Genomic DNA, 23,776 nt, shown 5'->3' with positions numbered 1-23,776 from the left:
TAAATTTATTTATTTATTTATTTATTTTTGGCTGGCCAGTATGGGGATCTGAACCCGTGACCTAGGCTGCACTCTAACCAACTTAGCGAACTGGATAGCCCTATCTTATAAACGTTTTAAAAAAACATGGAAGAGTTACACTGTTGAGGGAAAATATTAAAGATAAGTCACTTTAGATTTTATTTTATTTTTACATAGGCAGTAACTCTTACTGAATAAATGTAGATATCTAAGAAAAGAGATTGGAGTAGTATTTTATGGACATAATCTCATAAAACTTGGCCGCACTCTGACCCTCCATCTCCTGTCAGGTGCTGCTACTTTTCCTAAAATCCTTCTCTGATTGCCCATGACAAAATTCATCTCTCCCGTGGCTGTTGTATCTCTGTTATTTACGATTACAGTTTATTGGTTGTTTTATGTTTGTTTTTGTACATGTTTTTTACTCTACTGTATTATAAGATTTTTGAAGGCCAGGCATTATGTCTTATTTGACTCTGTATCATTCATATCGATTTTCACTTTGCCAAAGTAAGCAATTCAAATTGAACTGAAAGTAAAACAACTAAAAAATTTGAGTTTAGTGGGCTCTTTGGAACCTGATATGGAGAACTCTGATTGCTTGAGAAATGAAAATATCATCTTATTTTCCAAGAAGTTTGCATTATACTCACAGGCTAATTTTTATATCTCCTTTCTTAGGAAAACTACATCTCAGACCCAACTATCTTGTGGAGGGCTTATCCTCATAACCAGATGACGTAAGTCATTTTTAGCAGATCTTTCTAAATTAAGGACCGTAATTTTTCTCTTAAGCAAAATTCATTGTTATTCTCTTTAGGACCGTAGGCAAATTTATAAAATAGATGAAAGTATGTCTTTGGCAGCCTCATTGCCATGAAAAAAAAAATTTCTCGTGTACTTTTTTCATGTATATATTTTTTCAACGTCTTTGTTGGCTTAAGACAACTGATTTTAACAGTTATCTTAATTTGGCACTCTCTTCTTTTCCCTTTCTTCTCCCTCATGCTTTCTACTCTTCACAGCTCTATCTTGTCCATAATTTTGCTCCTTTTCTTTGCACCCCCCCCACCTCCATCTCTTTTCACTCCATTCTTTCGTATTCTCTTCTGTTATAAACTTCATGAGGTTAGGGATTATATCTTTTTATCTTTCTAGCCCCCAGGATTTCTGTATAGTGCTTCCAGGAGCTCAGTAGTTACCAGCTACATTCAGCTAAATTACTCATTCTTCAAGCCCGGCTCTAGTACAAATATCCCTTATTAATTTTCCTTGCTACTTTAGCCTATATTGGTCTTTTGGCTCCCTGAATTTTTCACTTTAGTTTATATTTTGTGTAGTATCTATATATTGTTTTATAATTGCCTTATTTATGTAAGTTTTTGTATTAAATCCATACCCACCAAAACTTATATATACCTTGACAGCAGTAGGACCTATCTCTTGTGGGTTTTTATTTATTTATTTATTTTACTTATTTATTTTTTTTTGGTGGCTGGTCAGTACAAGAATCGAACCCTGGACCTTGGTCTTATCAGCACCACACTCTAACCAACTGAGCTAATCAGCCAGCCCCCTCTTGTTTTTATTTTATATCCTTCGTTGTGCCAGGTAGATTGCAGGTGTTTGTCACATAGACAGTACTCAGCAAATACATCATGATGTGAGAATTGGAGAAAAAGATATGAAGGGAATAACGTGATCACACATATGTTATGCTTTTTTTGTTTTTATTTTTTTGGGTGTCCGGGTGGTATGGGGAAACGAACCTGTGACCTTGGGGTTATAAGACTGTGCTCTAGCCAGCTGAGCTAACCAGCCAGCCTTTGTTTTATTATATGTATGTATATACACACATACATATATTTCTCTCTCTCTTTTCATATCTTTGTTTTTAAGTCCAACAGTAATACCTACTTTATTGTCATTCTCTGATTTTAAAAAATTATATTAATTCAATGAACTTTTATAGAATGGGGTTGTAAATATCATATTTGTGTGGCACTATATCTGAATTCTCTCCCCCAAATTATTTCAGATTGGCTTTGTATTTTCTATTTTATACTTCTGGAGGATAGGGAGAAGGGAGAATAAAGAAGTACCATACCAGCCAGCTGCCAGAAAAAGAAAAAGAGGAAGCAGAGGGCTAGAGGGCTATAAAGAGACACTTGATTCTATGCTGATTAGGATATCTCTGCTGGAGAACCCTTCTATGCCTTATTCCTATGTTTAATGCTGGCTCTGCCTTCATTTATTTGGGGCTCTCTTCATGTTCCAGTCAGGTAGAGTTAGCATATTTTCCTAAGAAAAAAGCCAGAGGATATTTGAAATTATGATTATCCCATTTTCAGGTGATTGTGAATCTATGTGCCTTTGCTTTTGTGTTAGTCTTTTTGCCCTTCCCATTCCCCTTTGAATGAAACCACATAGATCTGTGGGTTGGCCATGTTCCTTATGTTTTCAGTAGCTAACATGACATACTAATCAGTATTAATTAACTAGTAGACAGGGGGGCTCTGGCTCCTCCCAGCTAGCTTGCATGTTAACAATCTTCTGCAGATAACGTCTTTGCCTATTGTTTAATCCAGGGGAATGGACTGATTGGTGGGAATATCTTAGGGAAATAGGGTACGTTGGCTGTTGAAGAGTTGTTCAAAGGTATGCAGAGTATTGTATGAAATGATAACCAAAAAGTAGCTACTTAGCATATCCTGATTTCTGGTATTTACTTTATTCTTTAAAAATATTATGCTTTAAAAGATATTTTTTACTTTCTTGTGTTGTGCAGATTTCAAATGAAGTTTTTCTACATATCACAGTTGGCTTACTGGTTTCATGCCTTTCCCGAACTCTACTTCCAGAAAACCAAAAAAGTAAGCTGGGATTTTGTAGTTTTAAAAATTGTCTTGGAAAAAATTTTTTTTCTTGTCATTTTTTCCTTTTTTTGAAAAGCCTTTCTAATATTAAATATTTCCACATGTCTTCATCCTCTCTCTTTTCATCTCAACTCTTCCCTCATCATTCTCCCACCTCCCCACTTTCAACAAAAGCTAAAATCCTTAAATATTTCTTGAAAAAACTATGCAGTCATTATTTTAACTTGGAAGGAGGATGTTTCACATTTGATGTGCAAATTGCTTGTTTTAAAATTATATTAGTGGTAATTTAAATTAAAGTTGAAACATTTTTAAAAAGATAATATTAGTTTTTATCTTACTGATATTCTTAGCAATTTATTTCACAAGTGATACAGAAAGGATTAGTCAGATCTCTACAACTAACAGTTCTCTGTGTAAGTCCCAAAGAAAAATTCAGTATTGAAAAAAAAGTAAACCATAGCTAAACAATCACCAGTGAAACCTTTCCTGAAATGGGTGGACATGTGCGAAAGATATTTGCTTCTTTATTTTATTTGAACAAACAAGTAAACTCCTGGAGCTCTGCAGTACTCTTCTTTCTAGTTTGACCCTCAGAAGTCAGACTTCCTCAGTATCACAAAAGTCAACTTTATTTCCTTTACTTAACTCCTTCTCTTCTGAAACCTAGACTGACTCCTTTACTGCGTTAAGGAAAGCTGTTTACTTGGGCATTAGGGTTTCTTCCCTGGTCTCTCTGCCTTCTGCTCTCTCCTTCTGCTTCATTCACACTGATAGTCTCTAAGTGTATAATCCCAGCACATCACTGGGAGAATCCTAGTTCTTTTTCCTAGAATACCTTTTCCCTATGATAAATTAATCAAGCACTTTTATTCCCTTTTTCTTCCAGGAGGTTATAAAAAAAATAAATAAAATCCCCATATATGAAATGCTATGTAGGATTTACTTCAAAATAATAACATTTTGGTTTTTTTTAAAGATGACCGGTAAGGGGATCTTAACCCTTGACTTGGTGTTGTCAGAACTACGCTCTCCCAACTGAGCTAACCGGCCATCCCTATATAGAAATCTGAACCCATGGCCTTGGTGTTATCAGCACCACACTCTCCCAAGTGAGCCACGGGCTGTCCCAAAACGTTTTCTGCTTAAATACTCTTACTTTGAGAAGCCTTCCTATGTGGAAGTGTGACAACCCATCAAGTGACCAGTTTATCTTTGCCTTTCCAAAAGCCACACACTTATTTTTATATGTACTGCAAATAGTTAATTTATGGCATAGGCACTTGATTAACTACTGTTTTGTGTCTCTGTTATATGTCTTCTGTGTGTCTGTTGGCATTGATGTTGTCTGCTGGGATTAGAAAACAACACCAAATCAGAGCCCATGTTCCATGGCACATAAGTTCTTTTTATAGAGTAGAATGTTTTTCCAGTTAAGTCGATTGTAAAGATTAGGATGTAGATCCTCTTTTATTTTTAAACCTTCTACTTAGAACTCTAAGATAAGATAAAGTTATTAGGCCCACAGTTTCCAATAGTCCTTTCTTATTTAGTAAACTAATGTGAATCATAGATGTCCTAGAGCTGTACTGTCCAAAATGGTAGCCAGTAGCCACATCTAAGTTAATTTTTTAAAAAACAAAATTCACTTTCTTCGTCACATTAGCCATATTTCAAGTGCTCATTAGCCACATGTGGCTAGTAACTACCATTTGGGACAGAATAGATATAAAACATTTCCATCATTGCAGAAAGTTCTGTTGGACAGTGCTACTGAGAGTATGTTTCGTAGTTTCTTGATGTCTTATTATCATGACTCAAATATTTAAAGCTTTCTTCAGCTATTTGTATACCCATGGACATAATACCTCTGGGTTTAATGTCTATATTAATCCATTAATTTCATTAATCCATGTCTATATCTTGTTCACTGACCATGGTAAGAAAAGAGGGACATTTCAAAGAAATTGTTCATTTTAGTTCCTGAAGTTCTTTTCTTGTCAGTTCCTGCCAGATGGCATTTCTCCAGAAATGCAGTCTAATTTTTATGGAATAATTTGCATAACTTAGAACTTAACTGAAACTATTTTTAACACCTACATATGACAGTTGAAAGTAACTGTTTCAAGTAATTAACATAATTTGAAAGTAACAGCTGCATATGTGTTAAACTGTTTCTTAAAATCTACTCTATAAAAATTATATTTGGAACACTCTTTACTGGAAGAAACTAGTGCAGTGATTGTTTTGAACGACTGTATGGACAAAGAAAGAAAGGAATGCTGTTAGTAGCAGATCAGGAGGTGTACTAATCACAAATAGCTTTGTTTCTTTTAAGGAAAATTTAAATTACATATACGAGGGTATTTCAGAAAGTTAATGGAAAAATTGAATGAAAAGATAGTACGAATCTTTCCATGAATCTTTTGAAGACCCTTCTTACTATGTACATTTTAGTATAAATAGTTCTCCATTTTGTTCATGAGAAGATTCAAATGATCATTTTTTAGCCAACTTGAACAGATGAGCTTTTAGGGAAGTCATGAAATAGCCAAATGTTTCATTTCTAATATCCAATTTTAGTTTAATTATACATAAAGCATTAGAAATGTTTTTTCCCCACTCTTACTTTATGAAAGTTATATACACAACTAGTGTATATAACTTTTCATATGCAACTAGTACCTGTCATTCATCACTAGAGCCACTTTTTGAATCATCTAACAAAGTTTTTGTAGAGTACATCATCTTAACTTCTGTCTTACTGATTCCTCCATTAGACATGTATAAGCATTTAAAAATGGCATTGATTGAAGTTTTTCAGGCTTATGTGTCTTATCCAAACATTTATTTTCTGTTCAAAATAATCAATATAGATCCCTGTAATATGAAAGCTTTGTAAGGATTTAAGTAGAAGATGGCTCCTTCTGGGGTTGGGGGAAAATCTTTGCCTTACACTTGTTATTTTTGTTTGGTTTTGGTTTTTGTGGCTTGCTCTTACACGGATCAGAATCCTTGACCTTGGTGTTTGCCTTATATTAGGGCACATACAAAAGGGTACTTCAAAAAGTTCATGGAAAAATTGAATTAAAAGATAATGTGGATCTTTCCATGAGCATTTTGAAGATCCTCATATTATATTCAATTTATGGGAGTTTATTTTTTTGCATAGTATAGTCAAGAAATGTATTTTCTTATAACAACTAAAAATGTCACTTGAAGTTATTTATAATTTTGTGAATTTGTAACGGTTTAAGTATATTAATATATTTATTAGATTTTTCCGTGAAAAATGAGATTAACAGAATTTAAAGTCATTCTGTGATTTCATCCTTGTATACACTGCTTGAACATAGAGAATGCATAAAAACTTGGAAAAGCTTTTCTAATAATTTTTTTTTTTTTTTTTTTTGAAGATGACCGGTAAGGGGATCTCAACTCTTGGCTTGGTGTTGTCAGCACCACGCTCAGCCAGTGAGCAAACTGGCCATCCCTACATAGGATCCGAACCCGTGGCCTTGGTGTTATCAGCACCGCACTCTACCGAGTGAGCCACGGGCCGGCCTAGCTTTTCTAATAATAACTCATTTTTATTATCTATTTTTTTCCATTCAAGTATAAAAAATTGTTAATCTTAAAACAAATAAATAAACAAAACCTCATTTCTGGCTCCTGGTAGAAAAAGTTAATTTATATAACAGAATCATAAGATGACATGCGAAAATGTCTTGAGAAACCGAAATAGCTTTCTCTTAGTCATCTTTATATTCATTTAGACTCCAGATTCTAGACCAGTGATGAGGCACCTTTGGATGGATTGCCGACTCCCTAATTGAAATCTGTAATGTGGCCAGTGGACTGATTTCATTAACTCCCTCTAAGAGGGCCAAATTTCACCCAGCCTCCTCTATTTTCTCCCATTCCCTACATCCCATGTAAACATGTAAGTCCCAGAGATCATGGTGCTGGATGTCTTCGTCATCGTCCTCAGACATGTGAGCACCACTCCACTGGAGCCATAACCCCATGGGAACTGGAGAATGTCAGTGGAGTTTGGCCTAGGACAGGGATGCTAAAAGTAGTCATTTTCTAGATAAAATTTCTCATTTAAAAATCATATTACACCCCCCACTACCACTGTATTTTTTTAATCATATGGGAATGCCTTTATTACCTAAGATGTGTATTCTTTGCTTAATTGTTGTTATGTCCATTATAGAGACAGATTAATTTGCCCAGCGTCACACAGTTAGTAAGTGGTAGATCCACTTACTAGCTACCCATTTTCTTACTCATTTATTTTTATTTTTTCTGTAGTAGTCTTTGCATGTACAAAATGGAGACAGTGGCCAGCTTGTATATAGCTAAAGAGACTGACTTAGAAAAAGGTTTCTTGATTCTTCTATCCTTTAGAAAGCTATAGATACTACTTTATAAGCTCTTGATTAGGCATTTAATGGATGTGAAGATGGAAGCTGGTAATGGTATTTTATTTACCCTCTATTATTGTTAATTTGGTTGATTGAATCATCAGAAAGGCAGGACTTAAGATGCAAAGTTGAATCTGAATTTAGCAAAGAAGCTGTATGGGTTTTTTCTTAGTTAATGCCAAGTACAACATTGCCCCAGCCTAACTGGGTTGAGATTTAAAGACAAAAGATCAGAAAAATGGAATGGCTTTTTTTTTTTTTTTTTTTTTTTGGCAGCTGACCGGTGTGGGTATCCTAACTCTTTGATCTTGCTGTTATCAGCACCACACTAACCAAGTGAGCTCACCGACCTGCCTTGGAATGGCTTTTTGGAATGTACTTTGTCATTTATAAGTGTTTTCAGATTTGTCAGAGAAGGAAACAGATAGGCTGCCTTAGGTTCTTCTCTGATAAATGACTAGCATGGATCTTTAAATTAAACCTTTTTTAAAAATTCTCTTAAGAAATTACATTTCTATAAAATAGTTTTTCCCGCAGTTATTTCAGCAAATTAGTTTTTTACTTGACTTACATGTTTCTCCTTTTTAAAAAAAAAAAATTTGTTTCATTGTACATATATATGGGGTGCAATTGTGCTATCTAAAATAATTGTGGGGCCGGCCCATGGCTCACTTGGGAGAGTGCGGTGCTGATAACACCAAGGCCCCGGGTTCAGATCCCATGTACGGATGGCTGGTTCGCTCACTGGCTGAGTGTGGTGCTGTTCGCTCACTGGCTGAGTGTGGTGCTGACAACACCAAGTCAAGGGTTAAGATCCCCTTACCGGTCATCTTTTTAAAAAAAATAAATAAATAAAATAAAATAAAATAAATAAAATAAAATAATTGTGTACGGGGCCGGCCTGTGGCTCACTCGGGAGAGTGCGGTGCTGATAACACCAAGGCCACGGGTTTGGATCCCATATAGGGATGACCGGTTGGCTCATTGGGTGAGCGTGGTGCTGACAACACCAAGTCAAGGGTTAAGATCCCCTTACCGGTCATCTTTTTAAAAAAATAAAATAAATAAAATAAAATAAAATAAAATAATTGTGTACAATACCAATGACAAACACCACACTTTGGGAAACACTGGTATATTATATATATAGTGGCACCTTTATATTCATAGCATAGCAGATTGCATTGATAACACTATAAGTACGCTTTTCTGAAAATATAACAGGAGAAGATAGAGGTTCCCTTGTGGTTGAACTTCAGTATGTTTTCTCAACCCTTTCTCCCTCTCTCCTTCCTTTTATAAGGGGAAATATTTCATTGGAAATTTTAAAATTATGTAGAGAGGATCTTAAGACTGCTTATTTTCAGAGGTACTTCTCTCTCAAGTTGGAAGAACCACTGTAAAATTGGTGTCAGTCTTGGGAATTTTCCTGAGTCCCAAAATATAGTACTGTACAGTACTATTCAAACTATCTTGCTAACATTTGATCTTTGTGCCATTCTTACCAGAGAAGTTTTCAGTTTCAAAACTAGACTTGTAGAATCTCTACTTTTTCTCAGAAGGTTTGGTAAAGTGGCTCTATACTGAAATGTAAGGAGGAAATGATCAAATGTGCAGAATAAAAAAAAACATATACTTAAAAAGGAAAGCCTCAGGGACCTCCTAAATAATATGCAGAATGCAAGTAATCAGAGTCCCAGAAGGAAAGAAGAAAGAGAATGGGTCAGAAAAAAACATTTAAAGGAACAATGATTAAAAACTTCCTGAATTTGATAAAAGGTAGAAATGTACAGGTACAAAGTTCTCAACAAATGGGGAAAAAACCATAACAAAACTCCAGTCTTAAGGCTTACTATACAGCCACGGTAATCAAGAGTGTTGTGTGTTGACAGAGGGATAGACACATAGATCAATGAAATAGAATAAGGTACCTAGAAATAAGATTCACACAAATATGCTCAACTTTTTTTTGACAAAGTTGCAAAAACAATTTAATGAAGACAGAGTTGTCTTTTTAACAAATGGTGCTAGAACAATTGGACATACATCCTTGTGAAGGAACTGTTCTTTATCTTGACTGTTGGTGGTAGATACAGGAACCTACAAATGTGATAAAATTGTATAAAATGAAATAGACACAAAAATGAGTACAAATGAAATGGAAGAAATCTAAATAAGAACGGTGAATTGTATCAATGTCAAGATCCTGGTTGTGATATTATACTATAGTTTTGTAAAATGTTACTATTGGGAAAGCTGGGTAAAGGACATGCACAATCTCTCTGTGTGGGTATTTTATCTCTATCAAAATTACAATTAAAAAAAAAGAAAAAGGAAAGAAATGAACAATAGAGTTTACTGAGGTTCTAAAGGAATAGTGCAGTCTGCCAACATCAACCCACCATTTTAATTAGTAGCTGTCATATATGAGTAGTACCAACCAGGCTAATATAAGCCTTATAAATTTATATGTGAGGAAAACTAAAACCAGGGAGAGTAGAAATTAGGTGTAGATGTTTCATCTATCAACAGGCTTAAGTTTATGGAGCTTATTGCTGTTAATGTTTTGCAACATTTTTTACTGCAACCCAAGATGAAAAGCAAGATTTTGCATCCATAATTGTGTGTGTGTGTGTGTGTGTGTGTGTGTGTGTGTGTGTGTGTGTGAAACTGGAATAAAATTTTCGTAATACAATGTACTATATACTCTTACATTTTATATCCTCTTTTATTTCATATTTTAAAAGACACTGATGTGACCCCAAAATTGATTTTATGATCCACTAGTAGGTTTTGACTTACATTTTTTTAAAACGCTGTTTCTGAGATAACCAGATCAGCTAGGGACTGTGGGAGAAAAAAAGAAGCAAAAGTAAAATCTAGATATGTGGGCTTGCAGAGTTATTGAGACAAAAGAATACACAATTAGGTGGTATCATAAATGAGAAGATACAATTCTAACCTTCAGTTTTAACAACTATAACTGACAATAAAGGGACTAAAGCATGAGCTAAAAAAAAAATATGATTTCTTTTTTTTTTTTTTTTTAGTTTAACCTTTAAGCTTTTAAAGGTATAATCAACTAGGTAAGAGTGATAGTGAATATTTCCCAAAATTTCTTATGTAAACTCAAATTTTAGGTGGTTCTTTGGAGTCAAACAGGCTCTTCACTGTTTTCTCAAGTTGTAAAAATTCTCTTTCCATCTTTCCCCCTGTATTCCTCTGTTCAGTCTCAGCTGCCACAATCACACAGAAAGCATGAGGACTTTTTTCTTGCATCTGTAGTGCAAACCTAAGCAAGAATACTATTTTGGTTAAACAAAAACATCTCTGTCTTTAAACATAGTAATTTTAATATTAGAAGGGCATCAAATTGTTAGCATATAACTATGATTATTAATATTGTGTCATTTAATAAATGTTTATTATAAAAAGAACATTCTTCATAGATCTTAGCACTAGAAGGAATTTTGAGTTCATTTGATTGAAACAAACTCCAAGTATTTACATTTTACAGATGAGACAGTTGAAGCCAATAGAAGTTAGATGACTTGCTAAAGCCATGTAGTGGCGTGTATGCTCATAAGGGGACAAGGGATTGGGGTAGGGTGTGGGGCAGAAGAGCCTTCAGGTCTCCTACTTCTATCATTTTTCATTCTATCACACTGCTCTTAAAGGATGAAAATGTCTCAGCATGTTTTAGTCTGTAATGTATTTTTCTGTTTGCAGGAAGATATTCCTCGTCAGCTTGTCTACATTGGTCTTTACCTCTTTCACATTGCTGGAGCTTATCTTTTGAAGTGAGTTTGGATTTTTCTTGGCTAAGTAAATGGACTGGGCAGATAATATGCTGTCTGTCTTAATTGATCATTTATCTTTCCATTTTAAATTTGTTCTTTTATCCCACCTGACGATTAAATTTGTTCTTTTAACAGCTTGAATCATCTAGGACTTGTTCTCCTGGTGCTGCATTATTTTGTTGAATTTCTTTTCCACATTTCCCGCCTGTTTTATTTTAGCAATGAAAAGTATCAGAAAGGGTAAGTTACTTAGCCGTTCTGTTTCTTGTGTAGCAGTTATTTAAAGTCAGTGTCTAGATTGCCAAGGTCTGTGCCCTTGGCAATTATATTACTTTTTAAGCTGTTAGTAGTAGCTTTAAATAAAATTAAACTATTTAGCAATTCAGACTTGGTGTTTTACTAAAATTTTTTTAATGGAGTTTTTTTCTTAGCTACAGAGAGAGTGTATTGGAACTTGGAATTTTGAAGGCTTTTGCAGTTTACTTTTCTGTTAAAATTTCTCTTACCTTGTTTATGTGTTTTTCTTTTGGAGAAGGAGTGATAGAGAAGTGAACTTTTAGAAGAAAATGAAATAATAGGTAAAATAGCTTTAAATATACCAGAAGGTTTTGGAGGGAAAATTGGACTGGAAATAGAATTGTAGAGGTATAACTTGTAAAGAATGTAAAGACTCTTTAAAAAAAGTAAAACTAGGGCCGGCCCGTGGCTCACTCGGTAGAGTGCGGTGCTGATAACACCAAGGCCACGGGTTCGGATCCTATATAGGGATGGCCGGTTTGCTCACTGGCTGAGCGTGGTGCTGACAACACCAAGCCAAGGGTTGAGATCCCCTTACCGGTCATCTTTTTAAAAAAAAAAAACAAAAAAGCAAAACTAGCACTCCTAAATGGGAATTGAGTATCCTATTCTTTACAGTATAGCTCTTTGTTTTGTCCAGCATTTTCAAAATTGTTTTGTAAACCAGTAGTTCCGAAGAATATTAATAGTACTTAACACCAAAAAAAAAAAAACTGAACTAAACAAAAAATTAAACAGATTACTGGATTTCTTAGAACCTTAAATAAGCTAATATGTGTTATTTATCTCCAAGAATATGATACAAAATGTAGCATTTCCCAATTTGACTGATGAATTCTTTTTTGCAGAATGAGAAATGCTGTTTTAATATGCATCTACTTAATAGGAATTTAATTTCTAATAGAATCTTTTCTTTCTTTGCAGTTTTATGAATTTGACTTATGACATTTTTCTTACAGATTTTCTTTGTGGGCAGTTCTTTTTGTTTTGGGAAGACTTCTGACTTTAATTCTTTCAGTACTCACTGTTGGTTTTGGCCTTGCAAGAGCAGAGAATCAGAAGCTGGATTTCAGTACTGGAAACTTCAATGTGTTGGCTGTTAGGTACAATTGATTTAACATTTTTTTTTTCACTTTGTACTGCTATATAATATGTATTGTTAGTTGCTCTATAATTGAATCGTCTAAAAATATGAAGAGATAAATATGGGTGTTGGGGAAAATACTCATTTGGTTTGACTTCATATCTGCTATAGTTTTTTATGTCTAAATTGAAGTAATAAATATGCATTTTTTTAACTTGTAAGATAAATTATTAATGAAATAATTATTTATTAACAATCTTGCCAACAGACTGGGAATTTTAATATTAAATACTATTGAAGCAGGATAGACTATTTTATTCAATGATATTGTTTTCATACACTCTAATTTTTTGTTTATTTCTTAATATTTCTCAGAATCGCTGTTCTGGCATCCATTTGCATTACCCAAGCATTCATGATGTGGAAGTTCATTAATTTTCAGCTTCGTAGGTGGAGAGAACATTCTACTTTTCAGGCACCAACTGTAAAGAAGAAACCAACAGTGACTAAAGGCAGGTCTTCTAGAAAAGGAACAGGTGTGTATTCCGTAAGCAATGCAAAATGCATGGGAGTAAAATACATTTAAAAAATTTGTTGTAGGATCTTATTTATTTGTTTTCAGATCTTATAAAGAAAATTATATTCTACTTTATTAACAAAATTATAGGCAAAGTACTTGAAGCAAAGTAAACTTACCCCATTCCACAGCCGGGTGATTCCCTGGGTGAGGGAAGTCAATTATTACCCTCAAAAGCTGTCCACTAAGTTTCTCTCGAGATGTCAAGTTTCCTTCCTTGGTTACCTTGAGCCACTACAGACCAGTGTATATGGTGTTTTAGTCAATTACTAAACTTGAGTGTGATCGTTTATGTTTTTAAGCATCTCATTCACATTTTTAAAACTTCTTTACTACCCCTTCTCATTCCTCCTTTAGTTCCAAGTGGAACTACTTTTTTAATAACTTCTGACTGTTTGATCATTTGTCTTTGCGCTTTCATTTAACTTTTTTCCTCTTTCTGGCTTTTGATTGAAAATACATTGACATTGCAGTTAATTTTTTCAATGTGTATGTGGTGTCATACTTATAACTATAACACAGGAAGTTCCAGTAGATGTATCAATTCTGCTTTGCTCCTTGCAAGTACAGTCTATGCCTCACGGAACCACAGGGATGCGTTCTGAGAAATGCATCATTAGGCTATTTCATGGTTGTGCAAAAGTGTATTATGAAAGGGAACAGCAATGAATTTTCCTATTATGTACACTGACCACTAGTTGCATGAGCGTGGGCCCTCTAATTATTATTTTTTGTTGTTTGTTTTTTGTTTTTTTGGTGGCTGGCCGGTACAGAGATCTGAACCCTTGATCTTGGTGTTACAAGGTGGTGCTCTAACCAACTGAGCTAACTGGTCAGCCTGGGCCCTCTAATTATGGTACTAAGTCTCTCTGTACCTCATTTTCCTCATCCATTAAATGGGGATTAGAATAATAATACCACCCTCACCAAGTTATGAAAATTAAATTACAGGTAGGGATTGTGCCTGGCACTCAGCAAGCACTCAGAGAGTGTTATCTAACTTTTATTAACTGTTATTTTGCTATGAGGATGGGTGAGAATCATTTAAATATGTAAGAATTCTAAAGTAAACAACAACCTTTCACTTGGCTTCAGACCTAATGTGTCAAGTGCTTGGCTTTCTATATTAAAAATCTGAACTATCTTTGGGAGGGTCACCCCGTGGGTAAACTAGGTACTCCTCTTCAACATATTTTGCAGTAGGTTTGTTTACACCAGTATCACCACAAAGTCATGAGTAATGTGTTGCACTCCAACATTACAACAGCTACAATGTCAATAGACAATAGGAATTTTTTTCAGCTCCATTGTAATGTTAGGGCACCACTGACATATATGCCATCCGTCAAACAAAATGCCATTGTGTAGTACATGACTGTGTTGATATATGATAGTTTATGTCTTCTTGCTCTGTTCTTTTTAAAGTTTGTCCCAGCAATTTTTGTCCCTTTGCATTTTCTTATAAATTTTAGCACAGCTTGGGCAGTTTTCAAAAAAACTTGCTGAGATACTGGATTGAAAGTACACCAGATCTATAGATCTATTTAGAAATAAATGAGTATTTCAAGCCATGAACATGATATATAACTCCATTTATGAGAGTACTTCAAAAAGTTAATGGAAAAATGGAATTAAAAGATAATACAAATCTTCCCATAAAGTTTTTGACCCTCGAATTTAGATTATCTTTAATTTGTCTCAGTGATATTTTTTAATAACGGCTTTATTGAGATATAATTCACATACCATAAAGCTCATCTTTTAAAGCATACATTTCCATGGTTTTTAAGTATATTCACAAAGTTGTGCAGACCACTAATTCCAGAATATTTTTATCCCTTTGAAAAGAAACCCCATGCCCATTAGCTGTCACACCCCATTCCCCTTTTCACCCTGCCAACCACTAATCTATTTTCTGTCTCTGTGGACTGGCCTTTTCTGGACTTTTTATGTAAGTGGAACCATATGATCTGTGATTTTTTGTGACCAACTTTTTTTACTTAGCATGTTTTTGAGGTTCATCCATGTTATAGCAGGTATCATTCCCTTTTATAGCCATTAATATTCCATTGTATGCATAGTATCATATTTTGTTTTTCATTCATCAGTTCATGGACATTTAAATTGTTTCCACATTTTCAGCTGTTATGATTAATGATGCTGTGAACACTCATATACAAGTTTTTGTTTGAACATCTCTTTTCATTCCTTTGGGTATATATCTAGGAGAGGAATTGCTGGGTCATATGGTAACTGTATGTTTAATATTTGGGGGGAACTGCTGAACTTTTCCAAAGTGGCTGCACCATTTTACATTCATAGTTTTGCATGTTGATATTCAGTTGTCCCTGTGCTGTCTGTTGAAAAGACTAATTTTTCTCTATTGAATTGTCTCAATACCCTTGTCAAAAATCATAAAGTATGAGTTTATTTCTGGACTGGATTATGTTGCATTCGTTTATATGTCTATTATGCCAGTACCACACTGCCTTCATTAGCGTAGCTTTGTAGTAAGTTTTAAAATCAGGAAAGGAGTCCCTCAGTTTTGTTGTTCTTTTTCATGTTTTGATTATTCTGGCTCTCTTGCATTTCCATATGAATTTTAGGATCAGCTTGTCAGTTTGTGCAACAAAAGCCAGCAGGGGTTTTGTTATGGATTACCTTTAATCTGTAGATCGTCTTTGGGAGTATCAACATGTACGTCTTTGCATTTATTTTGGTCTTTAATTTCTTTCAGTTAATTTTGTAGTGAGCAATGTACAAGTTTTGTACTTCTTTTGTTAAATTTATTTCTAAGTATTTTATTCTTTTTCATGCTATTGTAAAATACATGTAGAATTCTTGTATTAATTTCATTCTCACAGTGTTTGTTGCCAGTGTATAGAAATACATTTGATTTTTATATATTGATTTTGTATTCTACAACCTTGTTGAATTTACTTTTTCTAATTTACGTGTGTGTGTGGATTTCTCTAGATTTTCAGTATACAAGGATTACATCATCAGTAAAGATAGTTTTTACTTCTTTCTTTCCAACCTGGATGCTTTCTCTTGTATCTTCTTGCCAGATTACCCTGGGTACAACCTCCAGAATAGTGTTGAATAGAAATGGCGAGAGCAAATATCCTGGGCTTGTTCCTGATCTTAGGGCATAAGCATCCAGTCTTTTACCATTTAATATAATGTTAGCTGCGGGTTTTTCATTAATGATCTTTATCAGGTTGAAGAAGTTCCCTTCTATTCCTAGTTTTGTTTTTGTCATGAAAGGGTATTAGATTTTGTCAGTTGCTTTTTTTTTTCCTGTGTCTATTAAGATAATCATGTGGTTTTTGTCCTTTTTTCTGTTGATATTATAGATTACATTAACTCATTTTCAGATGGTAAACCATTGTTATATTCCTGGAATAAGTCTCACTTGGCCATGGTGTATAATAATCCTTTGTGTATATTGCCAGATTTGGTTTGCTAGTATTTTGTTGAGCATTTTTATGTTTACATTCGTAAAGGATATTGGCATGTATTTTTTTTTTTTTTGCAAAAGTATTTGTTGGGTTTTGGTATGAGGCTAATAATGGCCTCATAATATTACTTGGGGATTGTTTTTTCTATTTTTTGAAAGTTCTTGACGGAAATATCTTGTAGATTTCTGTATAGGGATCTCGTACTTTTTTTATTTAGATTTATACTCAGGTATTTTATTTTTTAAGCTAGTATATATGGTATTTTTGAAAAAGTTTCATTATTTTTATATAGAAATGCCATTGGTTTTCTTTACGATACTATCCTTGTGTTGAGAAACCTTCCTAACTCACTTCTTCTGAAATTTACAGTAAGATACACAGTCATGTCATCTACAAATATTGCATCTTTTCTTTTCCTTGCCCTACTGTGCTAGCTAGGACCATACCGTAACAATGAACAGAAAATGTGAGTAAAGACCTCCTTCTCTTGTTCCTCATACAAGAGGAAGAGCTTTCAATATTTCAGCATTAGTAATGTTTTGTAGATGCCCTTTATTCAATTATAGAAGTTCTCTTCTGTGTGTCATTTGCCAAGTTTTTGTCATGGCTGAATGTGGAATTTTGAGAGAAGATTTTTTGCAACTATTTAGATAATCATATAGGATTTATTTTGTTGTTAATTTTGTAGGGCTGGCCAGTACCAGGATCCAAACCCCTGACCTTGGGGTTAGTTTTTCCTTATTCTCTCAATATAGTGAATTACATTGATTTTCAAATGTTAAACTAATCTTGCATTCCTGGCATACACCCAAGTTGGTGGGAATACATCACTTTTGCTGGATTAGTTTTTTCAAAATTTTTTTAGGATTTTTGCATCTGTGTTTATATAAGTGAATGGCCTGTAATTGGTCGTTTTTTTTTAGTTTGTTTGGGGTTTTTTTGTAATATCCTTATCGAGTGTTTTTTGTTGTTGTTGTTGTTGTTGTTTGTTTTTGTGGCTAGCTGGTACAGGGATCTGAACCCATGACCTTGGTGTTCTAAGGCTGTGCTCTTACCAACTGAGCTACCTTGTCAGGTTTTGATGTCAGGGTTCTGTGGCTTTATAAAAAGCATTGGGCAGATTTGTCCTTTGTGTAATATCATCATTATTTCTTTTGGAAATGTTTGTAAGAATTCACCAGTGAAGTCTGACCTAGTGTCTTCTTTATGGGAAGGCTTTTAACTACAGATTTATATTCTTTAATAGAAAATATGATTGTTCAGATTTTCTATTTCTTATTGTCTCTCTTTTGTAAGTTGTGTTTTTCAAAGAATTTGTCTATTTCATACAAATTTGCAAATGTATTGGCATAAAATTATTCATAATGTCCGCTTACTGTCTTATTAATATCTGTAGATCAGCAGTGATTTCTGTTTTTCATTAAAATTTTTGCTTTTCTCTTTTTTTTTCTTTCGTCAGTCAAAACCAACATTTATCCTTTTTTTGTTGATTTTCTTAGTTGTATCTTTTTTGTATCATTGATTTCAGCTCTTCTCCTTCTTTGGGTTTAATTTGCTATTTTGTCTGTGGTTTACCTTCCTCAAATGGATCTTTGGATAATTGATTTTCATACCTTCTTGTGAGTTACATTCAATTAAGGGCAAACTTTCCCTCTCAGCACTGCTTCAGCTATATTTCACAAGTTTTGATGTCTTTTTCATTATCATTCAGTTCACAGTATTTTATACTTCCAATTGTGATTTCTTCTTTGACCCATGGACTATTTATAAGTGCATCGTTTAATTTATAAATATCCGGTAATTTTTTAGTTTCTTTTTGCTGTTGATTTCCATCTTAATTCTACTGTTGTTAAAGAACATCTTCTGAATGGTTTCAATGCCTTGAAATTTGTCGAGACTTTCATTACCATTCATCCTTTATGTAGTTTTGGTACATTTTTGTTTTGGACCTCAAAAGGATATGCATTCTGCATTTATTGGGTATTGTGTCCTGTGTCAGGTCAAATTTGTTAATTGTGTTCAATCTTTTGTATCTTTACTGATTTGGTGGAGGGAATTCTGCTTGTTCTGTCAGTTACTGCAAAAGTTAGGTTAAAATTTTGCACTGTGATGGTAACGTTGGCCATTTCTTCTTGTAGTTTTATAAGTTTTTACTTTACATATTTTGAAGATGTGTTATTAGGTACATCAAAATTTAGGACTGTTCTATTATCTTCCTGTTGAATTTGTCCTTTTTTTTTTTGTTATCATATGTCTGGTTTGTCTGAATTTACTATAGCCACGTCAGCTTTCTTTTGGTAAGACGGTATCATGGCCTATCTTTTCCTGTATCTTTTTACTTCAAACCTAGGTCTTTACATATAAACTGTGGCTCTTATAAACATCGGGTAATTGAATTTCACGTTTTTTCATTCAGTCTGATCATTATCATCTCCGCATTTTGGCATGTCTACAAGGGTAATTCATAAAGTTTGTTGAAAAATTTAATTAAAATATATGAATCTTTTCATGAGCTTTTTGAAGCCCTCTTGTGCTATGATGTGCCTGGGTATGATTTTCTTTATATTTATCCTGTTTTGTGTTGTATCGAGCTTTTTGAATCTTGGCTTGGTTTTATTTATGATTTTTGGAAAAATTCTTGGTCATTATTTCTTCAAGTATTGCTTCAGCCTCATTCTATTTCTCCTGCCCTTCTGGAGTTCTAGTTATATATGCATTAAACCCTTTTACCCTATCCCGTATATCTTTTCACACTGTATTTTCCATTCTCTTTTTCTGAGTTTTAATCTGAGTATTTTCTTCAGTTCATTCATCTTGTCTGTTGTGCCTAATCTGCTATTAAATTTGTATTTCAATTTACTGTGTTTTCCAGTTCTAAGATTAAAGATTTCAGATCTCTGGTGAAATTCTCCATCTTTTCATCTACCTTCTTGAGTATTAATCATTGTTCTCGTAATGTCCCTTTCTGATAACTCCAGATCTGAATCACCTAAGGTTCTGTTTCTGACTGTATTTTTCTCTTGATTTTTAGTCATTTGGTTTTGTTTTCTAACATGCCTGGTAATTTTTGATTCCTGTATGTTTTCTCTAAAAATGTATAAAGGCTCTAGATTAAATATGGGTGGATCACTCAATCTCACTGAAGTTGACCTATTTCCAGTTTCCTCTCATTTCTAAGTCTTCAGCATATTGGCTGTTTATAAAAGGGCTTTCTTCCCTGATAGACCCTGAAATCAAATTCTTTTTTTTTCTTCTCAATGTGAGACTTCTACATCTATGTTTAACTTTGTTGTTTCTTAGGAGTTACCTTCTGCTTGATTGCTAAGTCTTGCTTTGTGTGTGCACAGTTTAATATTGGTAAATGCCTTGAGAGAGAAATAAATATAGAATGTTGGGGTTTTTTCTCTACAGTTCTCTTATCTCCAGGATTTTGGCTGTAATCTTAGCTGCTTGTTATCCCTGAACTCAGTTCTAGGGCTATTACTTTATTGTGCTATCTCCCTCTGCTCCACTGAGTCTACAAATGGTCCAGGAGAAATAGCAATTAATGCATAGTAACCTCAGTTCATTTCCTTTCTTTCCAGAACCTTGGTACATCGAGTCCTAGCTGTCTTAGTTGTTTTCTAGAGCCTTCAAACATCCATTTTTATATTCAACTTCTATGGATATTTTTGGAGGGTTAGTCTGATGGCAGGTACTTCATCATAACTTGAAGAAGAATTTCATGCTACGCTCTTAAACATAAGCGTCATCATCCTAAACACCGTCTTGTTTATATGTTGTAAAGAAATAGCCCCAAAAACTTTGCTGTCAAATGTGAAAAGGTTCTTTATTTCTATTGAAAGTACTGCTCTTTGTTTTAAAATTCTTATAACAGTTTTTTAAAGTTTTTTTCTATCCTGTCACTTTTTTCTGCTTTCAGTAATAATTACTTTTCCTTTAATTTGCTGCTTTTAGTTTATTGTGTTAACATGTTACCAGGTTTTATGATTGGTTAAATACTAGTAAAGATTAAGCACTAGTAAATAAGTTTCACCTGAGTATATATTGGATTTTAGGTTTTCTTTTCTGAAGGTACCTTTATGTATAAAGATTATATTCTTTGCATTTATTTATAAAGGAGAATAATACTGATTCTTTTTTCTTTTCAGAAAATGGTGTGAATGGAACAGTAACTTCAAGTGGAGCAGACTCTCCCCGTAATAGAAAAGAAAAATCTTCATAATGAATTTTAAACTAATTGATCAATGTCCCCAAAGAAATCTGCTTTTTACTATATCTTTCAGCATTAGAGATTTTTCTGTTCTTGAAAATACAGTTTGTGCTCTTTGATTCTTGCTCTTTTACTGTTTCATGTATTTTTTAAGAGGGCATTTGAGGGGAGGATGATTACTATGAGTGAAAAAAATATTTTAGCTTAGACTAAGCTACCTGCCTTCAAAATAGTTTAGGGACCACCATCATATTTTATTTTGTTTTTTATCTTTGAACATTTTTCTAATGATTTGAAGAAAAAACTATTTACAAAAATCCCACGTATCAGTGATACAATTTCTTGCTCTCACCAGTTTTTTATAATATTGGCAAGATGGCCTGTTCCAACAAGGTCATATTTTTTTAAGTTATCTTTCAGGGTAAAATGGAAATACTATAAAGATGTCAATTTTAATATGTTTTCAGTGTTCTCTAATTTTTAGGAATTTTTGTAGCCTTTACACCTGGAAAAAAAGATTTGTAAAATCACCAAAATAATTGTGTGCTTTATTTTATAGGTCGTGGTCGTTAGTGTTACATCTCCATTTTTAAAAAAAAAATTCTAATGGTTACAACATGTGGTGATTCATTGCCATATATATTGAATCAAAATATGAACATAAAAGTACTTGTGAAGTAAAATCTTTCTTGTGCATTTTTAACACTTGTAAACTGGAAATCAGAAAATATTTACTATGAAGAGGAAAATCTGACTTATATAGCCCTTTTTGATATGTTTATTAATAATGATTCTTAATGGGGCTTGTCACAAGTTTGGTATGCGCAGCATGTTAGAACAATATTGTTTAACCTGTAAACCCTTTTAAAAAATAATGCCTACTTGATTTATATCTATAAAAACAATGTCAGGTAATTATATTTGGAAAACATTTAATGCACTAACTTTAAAGAAATTGAAAATTCAGGTGGATAAATAGTCTTTCAAAAGACAGTGCTTTATGTTATAACTATAGCTTTGGTCCCATCTTTAATTGAGAACATTTATTATCTGTATAAAACATATTTTTGGATAAATATATATATATATTTGTATCTCTACAGAAAGATTCTAAAAAGCATTTGAGTAAATATTTGGTTCCCTTTTCTATAATTATCTTTTAAAACCTTATAGGTATATTTGGTTTGTCGTTGTCTTTACAGTATATATATTTGCTCCTTTTGGTGTTCACATCTTGTTCCCCATTTCTCACTTGTGTCACCAGCTAATGTTTGTACCATTTTTAGTGTAAAAGTTGCAGACCTGTTGGGTCTGCAGTTAAGTTGCCATGCTGCTAGAAAGTTGTGCTTTCTCTTTCCAGCCGTTTACCTACTTCCTGGAAAAAGTAGTAGCTCTCTGTAGCATTATGGAGTTTCAGTGGAACCAAATTTTTGCCGTTAAAAACTGGCATTATATTGAACTATACATTGAGAAATCAATCAGAATAAAAATTTTTACTTTCACAAGCTGCATGCTGGATGTTTCCTTCGTAATTAGCATTTTTGTTATTTAGTATATAATCTCATTGAAATGTACCATGTTTCAAGGTTACACTGTTAGACATTTAGAACAACCTTTCCCAAAATGTGTGTTCTGCAAAAAAAAATCATTTCATAGGATATTTATACGGGCTACTAGGGGAAAAACGTTCAAATGCAAATAAATTCAGGGACTGTTGGGTTAAACAAATTAAAGATTTGTCTGTACTATAGGATTATTCAGTCCTTAATATGCAAATATGCTTCCTGATGGTGTACAAAAAATGTTGGCAATGGGGATATAATATGCAGTGTTTCCTACCTCATTTGATTGTGGAATCTTCTTTTCACTGAATTACTTACAGCACTTGTGTTCTACAGCATACACTATGGATTTAGGAAAAGAAAAAAGTAACCCTTGGTATGTAGTTAGAGCTTCGCAAGACACACACATGTGCACAATTGTAATTGTAAATTATAAGCTCTAAATCCCTGTTTCCAAGTGCCCAGAGGAAAGTAAGGTCTTTCTTAGCTGGCTTCCAGATCCTGGAGACGTCAGTATCACCTGGACTCAGATAGAACTTTGAAGCCTGGTGGAAAGCATGTAGGACCTTGAACCAGGACAGCTTCTATCTGCTTTATCTTAGACTTTGAGTGACCTCGAACTAGTTGTTTTGCTATTCTGGGGTGTAAGTCTTTCCCTGTGTAACATGCCTTTTTGCCTACATTTTAGAATATGGTTGTAAGTGGTCCAGGTGGATTGCTCTGGAACAGCAGTTTTGCAGTCCTAATCAGAACTAATCCTGGAGCAAAGTTTGTATAGGTGGTGAAATGGAGGGGAGAAGTTTTTTGTCGCACAGATGTGATCAGCAATAGCCCAATGATACCCCATATCTCCATGGTGTTGCCAAATGTTTTCACTAAAAACTAGTTCTGCGTATTTACGTATGGACAGCAAAAATTGTTTTTAAGAAGTAAGAGTAATGGTATTGATCACCCACTTGCATCCGTTTTTTGTTTTTTTTTTTTTTTTTTTTTGGTTCCTGGCCGGTACAGGGATCCGAACCCTTAGATCTTGGTGTTATATAACACCATGCCCTAACCAACTGAGCTAGTCAGGTAGCCCTGTTTGCGTCTTTAAACGAATGCCTCTAGATGTAACTCTGGAGAAAATTTTAGGGGATAATGCTTAAACATGTTTTTCCCAAAAGAACACCCTAGATGTGGTGGGTGATTCAGTCAAGAATTATCTACTATAAAACTTGAAGACAAGACATGTTTGGAAATTTCAAAGTAGACATTAGCAAGGGCTGGGAGGAAGAATTAAGACTAGAAACCCAGGGCCTGAGGAGAGTGAATGGGATTGCAGTCTCTAGGAGCTTCAGAAAAGCCCTGGCGTACAGCACAATCTACTAGGATAAAATGACAGGCAGGAGGACAAGCTCATAATAATTGCGCTTTGTTGATCTGGATACTGAATATCTTTTAAAAGCTATTAGC

General features: G+C 34.0%; 1 protein-coding gene across 2 annotated transcripts in view; it reads left to right on the top strand.

Moving 5' to 3' along the window:
- Positions 1-22,258, top strand: part of TRAM1 (translocation associated membrane protein 1) — a 34,376-nt gene extending 12,118 nt beyond the window's left edge. For both annotated transcript variants that reach the window (XM_063079598.1, XM_063079599.1), the window contains 7 exons: positions 703-761; positions 2,810-2,894; positions 11,057-11,127; positions 11,263-11,367; positions 12,384-12,527; positions 12,884-13,044; positions 20,698-22,258. In XM_063079598.1, the coding sequence (XP_062935668.1) occupies positions 703-761; positions 2,810-2,894; positions 11,057-11,127; positions 11,263-11,367; positions 12,384-12,527; positions 12,884-13,044; positions 20,698-20,771 (699 nt within the window). In that variant the 3' untranslated portion in view covers positions 20,772-22,258. The remainder of the gene's footprint in view (positions 1-702; positions 762-2,809; positions 2,895-11,056; positions 11,128-11,262; positions 11,368-12,383; positions 12,528-12,883; positions 13,045-20,697) is intronic.
- The last annotated feature ends 1,518 nt before the right edge of the window (positions 22,259-23,776 follow it).

This window comes from Cynocephalus volans, chromosome 15 (assembly GCF_027409185.1).
Source record: "Cynocephalus volans isolate mCynVol1 chromosome 15, mCynVol1.pri, whole genome shotgun sequence".
Classification (NCBI taxonomy): Eukaryota; Metazoa; Chordata; class Mammalia; order Dermoptera; family Cynocephalidae; genus Cynocephalus; species Cynocephalus volans.
The sequence above is the reverse complement of the archived record's forward strand: the minus strand, read 5'-3'. Positions and strand labels throughout refer to the sequence as shown.